General features: G+C 33.5%; 1 protein-coding gene across 1 annotated transcript; it reads left to right on the forward strand.

Annotated features, from left to right (window-relative positions):
• The first annotated feature begins 531 nt into the window (after positions 1-531).
• On the forward strand, positions 532-2,257 carry LOC122009331. Its single transcript, XM_042565451.1, has 4 exons — positions 532-711; positions 961-1,036; positions 1,149-1,452; positions 1,710-2,257. The coding sequence occupies exons 1-4, from the start codon at positions 613-615 to the stop codon at positions 1,762-1,764; spliced, it is 534 nt and encodes a 177-aa protein (XP_042421385.1). The 5' UTR covers positions 532-612; the 3' UTR covers positions 1,765-2,257.
• Positions 2,258-5,586: the final 3,329 nt, after the last annotated feature.

A 5,586-nucleotide genomic window follows, 5' to 3' on the forward strand; every position in this document is an offset into this window, starting at 1 on the left:
ACTATTGAGGTGGAGAAGATGAGCGGTTCTAATTCGTCTTTAGAGCCTCCTCACCCTCAACCTCCAATACCAACACATATGGTATGAAAGACATAAGGGACGGTGATGGACTTGGCTCGGTCTTATAACAATTTTTTATTAGTCATCGTGATAAATTAAAAAGTAGACAGCCGATTAGTTCATTCCTAAATCGATTTCTGTTAAAAAAAAATTTATTCGTTAATTTGTTAATTTATCAAGACTGAAATTTAATTCTTAAATACTAAAAAAAAACTAAAAAGATGCCCTTCACCAGTGCCGACACATATTTGATGACAATAGTCAGAGTTGTACATGACAGTGGCTAGTGTGTTGTCGTTGTCGTCCATAATGGAGTTACAAATAAAAAGCGAAAGTTAATTCATAAATACTTTAAAAAAAAAAAACAGATGCCCTTACATCGGGGAAGTCAAATAGTTAAGATCTACTTTTCTTTCAATATATTTGTGTGTCGGCAAAGTAATAATTGTAATTTATTGTGGTACATATAATATACGGGTTCCTCCTCTAACATCTAAGATGATTAATCATTCTGTAAATAAGGTGGATCGGACTCTCCCTTAATTTCCTCACATGATCCATCAAGTAATTAACGAAATGGAGAAGGTGGGCGATTCTCAGCCGTCTTCATCAGATCCCGTTTCGCCAACTAGTAACGAGATGATGAAGGAGGTGAGGAGTTCTTTCTCGTCTTTCGGAAATAATTAAATCTTAAAATTCTCTCCGACTATATATATATATATATATATATATATATAATATATATATATATAGCTGTGACAGAGTTAAATCGATCGGTGCTTAGTTGTTTAATTCGGGGATTGACACTAGCTAGTCTATTAATTTGTTTAGCTGGAGATAGAGTTTTGTTTAAATAAGCTTCATGCATGATTAAACTATGTTTTCTATATTTTCTCGCAGCCGCCGCGGAGACTCGAGATAGTTACTTCAGACATCTGTTTCGAAAAGATAAAATGTGTCTTAGGAAAGCTTAAAGGTGTGATTGATTCCTTACTTAAAATTACATTTTGTATTCTTCTCTTATTGTCATGCAATAATGGACATTTAATTAATACCTCTCTCTCTCTTTATCTGTGATTTATTTCCAGGGGAATTATCTCTTTTATATTTTGGATTATCTCTCCTGTTTTTTGGATTACCTCTCTTGTCTTCAACAACCTATTGGGCGATAGTGGGAATGGTAATGATCATGGATTACCTTCTCAATGGGAGGGGCGATGCGATCAAGTCAATTACAGCACTTGTTGATGATGAGATGGACGATGCAATCAAGTCAATTACTGAACTAGATGCAATTAAGTCAATTGATAATGATGATGGTGATGAGGATGAAATCAAGCCCGCACTTGTTCTTGATGAGGATGCAATCACGCCAATTACAGCACACGGCGGGTGATGTTTATTTATGAGAATTTCATCGATTAACATGATTTATAAATTTTATTTATAAATATTATATATGAATAATTTATAATTTTTATTTATGAATATTAAAAAACTAAATATATATATATATATGTATTTAAATTTAATAAAATTTTAAAATGTACTCATTTATTTAATTATATATATTAAATCAATATAAATAAATTTTTTATCAAATAAATATTAATTTTATTCATAAATATTTGATTCATTTACATTTACAGCTACGGCCGCATCTGCTGCATGACTGCTACAATTCCCGTAGGAAGGATGCCTTAGATGCCGATTCCCCAAGTTGGTCATTGGGGTACGGAAGTTCTCTACCACAATGACATAATGAGGTTCGGAAACTACCACAATGGAAGAGATGGGACAGAAATGGCCATGGACTACATTAAGCATAAAACGTCGCGAGTGCTGGCGTTGCAAGAAATTGCGTCACGAGCACCGGCGTTGCCAGAAGTTGTTGATACGAAAATGCCAATAGAGCACAGTGAAAATAGTCGGCTGCGGCGGCGACGCCGGTGGTGGTTGTTGTGGTGGTGATGAAGAAGATAGAAATAAAATAAATATGTAAGGTTAATTTTTAACATTAAGATTTATGTACGGAGTGTTCTTTTCGTTGTAATTTTTGGTGGAGTTACGGTGATCAGTGACTACTTGGAGCCAGAGATGGGACACTATGAAAAAAATTTGGGTTTAGGGATAAAAAATTTTAATCCTAAATCTGTAATAAATTTAGTGATAAAAAAAGAGAATTCGTCTCTAATTAGCAACGAAATAGTTTTATCACAAATTAGCAACAAATTATATTTTTTGTCGTCAAATTCATTAGCAATTAGTGACGAAATTCGATATTAGTTGTAAACTTTGTGACGAAATTTCAAATTCGTTACAAATTTTGTAATGAAATCGCTATTCGTTATAAACTCTACGATGAATTCAAAATTCGTCACAGAAGCTACGCCAATTATACAACGAATTCATGGATTCATCAAAAATGGGCAAAAAGTAAAAATAAAAATAAAAGTGTCCGAAATCGGTAGGTAGACCTAGAGAGTTCAAAATGACATAAAACAATTTCTTATGTATTCATCTAATTTTCTTATTTATATTCATACTTTCAAATATTAATTTGACCTAATATATTACGATCAATGATTTTTTTAAACATGAATTAAATTTTTTGTACATATACATGTTCAAAAAAAAATCACTGATCTCAATATGTTGGGTTAAATTAATATTTGAATACATGAATATAATCAGGAGAATGAGGGATATATATATAGAAATTGATTTCATATCATTCCAAACTCTTTACATCCATAAATCGATTTCAAACATATTTATTTATCTTTTAAAATAAATGCCCATTCTACGATGAATCCATGGATTCATCGTACAATGGATAAAAATTTTAAAAATAAATATATCTAAAACTAGTTGATGGACCTAGAAAGCGCATAATTATATAAAACCATTTCATATGGATAAAAATTTTAAAAATAAATATATCTAAAACTGGTTGATGGACCTAGAAAGCGCATAATTATATAAAACCATTTCATATATGTTTTTCTAATTCTCATGATTATATTGCGATCAAACATCAATTTGACCTAATATATTACGATCAATGATTTTTTGAACACGAATTAATTTTTTTTTAAATATATACATATTTAAAAAATCACTGATCTAAATATATAAGGTTAAATAAATATTTGTAGACATAGATATAATTAGAAGAATTAGAGGAATATATAGGAACTGATTTTATGTTATTCCAAGATCTCTAGGTCTATCAACCGATTTTGGATACTTTAGTTTTTTAAAAAATTCCCATTCTGCGACAAATCTGTTGATTCATCGCAGAATGGGAAAAAAATTAAAAATAAAAATAAAAGTGTCTGAAATCGGTTGATGGATCTAGAGAGCTTGTAATGACATGAAATAAGTTTCCATGTGTTCCTCTAGTTCTCTTCATTATATCCATATTTTCAAACATCAATTTGGCCTAATATATTATGATCAGTGATTTTTTGAACACAAATTCATGACATTCTAAGCTCCTAGGCTAATCAACCAGTTTCAGGCATATTTATTTATTTTATTTAAAATTTATCCATTCTGCAATAAATTCATGGATTCATCGTAGATTTGGCGATGAATCCATTGTTTTGTCATATATTTGGCAATGAATCCATTGATTCATCACAAATTTGGCGAGGAAATTATTTTGGTCACCAAAAAACCCTAAAATCTCTCAACCTGCCCGACTCCCCCTGCCCTAAGTCTTTTTTTCCTTTGGCGGTGATGATTCCTCTCCTATGACGACGATCTCCGACTAGTAAGCTCCCTCTCTCTTCCCTCACCCTTGTCTTTCCTCTCTGACGGCCAGCCGACCTTGGGCCGCGGCTGGCTACGGACAATGGTAACCGGTCATGGTCTGCCGCAGACAGTTACAAATAGTCGCGACTAGCCTCGGACAGTCGTAATCTTATGGCCATCCGTGATTGTCCATGGCTGGCAAGTGCTGTTCATGGCTATCCTCGGTTGGTCGGTAGTCACAAGCTGCCCGCAAGATATTATATGTTGATGGCCACAAGACTATATTTATTTGTCGACGTTTATATTTGATTGTTGGCTTTGTAATATTATTTATGCATGTCTATATTTGACGTGTTTGGAGAGACACTCATCTTTATTGACCTTTGTTAGGTATACCTACACCCGTTACTTTAATAATGATAACATTAGTGTACTATCTCATGTTATTGATTTTATTTGTTATATTTTCTCTCCATTTATATGTGAACTAAGTATATTGACCATTACTGTACTCTAGTTTTTATGTATAGTAATTATTGTTAATGTTGTAATAAATTGGAAATAAGTAAAATATAGAATAAATTAAAAGAAGTTAAATGTATAAAAAGAATTTACTTGATCGTTAAGGTTTAAATGATGAGTTTATGACTAGGTTGAACCAATTTTTGAATTTTATATCTAGTAATGTTGAGTATATGAATGACAATAATATAAGATGTCCATGTAGAAAGTTGATCAATGGAAATTTTTTACACTGCAATAAAGATATATTTAGAACATCTTTATAGATTTGATTTTACCTTGAATTACTATAATTGGATATGTCATAGTGAACCATTCATATCTGATGAGAATTATGGACGAAACATACAATTCTCAGTTAGTGGGAATTAGTATTATTATACTCAATTAAATTTATATCAGAGGATGGTAATTAATATAGCAGGTCAGAATTTCATTCCTGAAATGCATGGTGCAGGTTTTAGTTGTTCTCCAAAAGTTGGACAAATGTTTACTACTTATACATCATCGTTGGAGGAAGTAGAAGTACCAGGTGTTGATGAAACATATCCCCAATTTTAGGAAGTGTTGAGTGCTGTAGAGGAACTATTATGGGTTGATTGTGATAGCCACACTAAGTTATCTCTCACTACAAGACTATTGAATGTCAAGGCAGAGCCTAACATGTCGCTGTAGGATCGATGTGCTAGAGAGGGAGGGAGGTGAATAGTGCTCGTGGCTTTCACGTTCATTTAGAAATGTTTGAGTAAAACGGAGTGGATTAAGAAAGAAAAGATAGAAAGAAAGCATTCGTGAACACCAAGAGTTACTTGGTTCAAAGCCTGTGGCAACTCCTACTCCAAGACTTGCATGTGAGAGTGCTTTCAATGGACAATCCACTATCAATTCTAAATAAGTACAAGTATGGAATTATATTATTAAAACAACTTGTAAAATAAAGAATATCGACAACTCAGATCTAAAATCTTCAGTAGAATCGTCGTCGGAGCTTTTGGGCATCATAGGGGATTTTTCGGAGGAGCTTACAGAAGCGGAAGTTGTTCAGAATGTTGTTCTTTAGCCCCTGGTCGAGTGTTGCTTATATATGTTATTCTGGGCACACGGAAACCCTCCGGGCGCTTAGACCACACATCAGCTTGCGGATAACTTTTACGGTCCGGGCACCTGGACCTACTCCTAGTGCCCGAATTGCCAAGGCGCCCCAGGCCCGCCATGGGCGAGGTTGGTCCGGGTGCCCGGACTAGC

This window comes from Zingiber officinale, chromosome 1A, assembly GCF_018446385.1.
Source record: "Zingiber officinale cultivar Zhangliang chromosome 1A, Zo_v1.1, whole genome shotgun sequence".
NCBI lineage: Eukaryota > Viridiplantae > Streptophyta > Magnoliopsida > Zingiberales > Zingiberaceae > Zingiber > Zingiber officinale.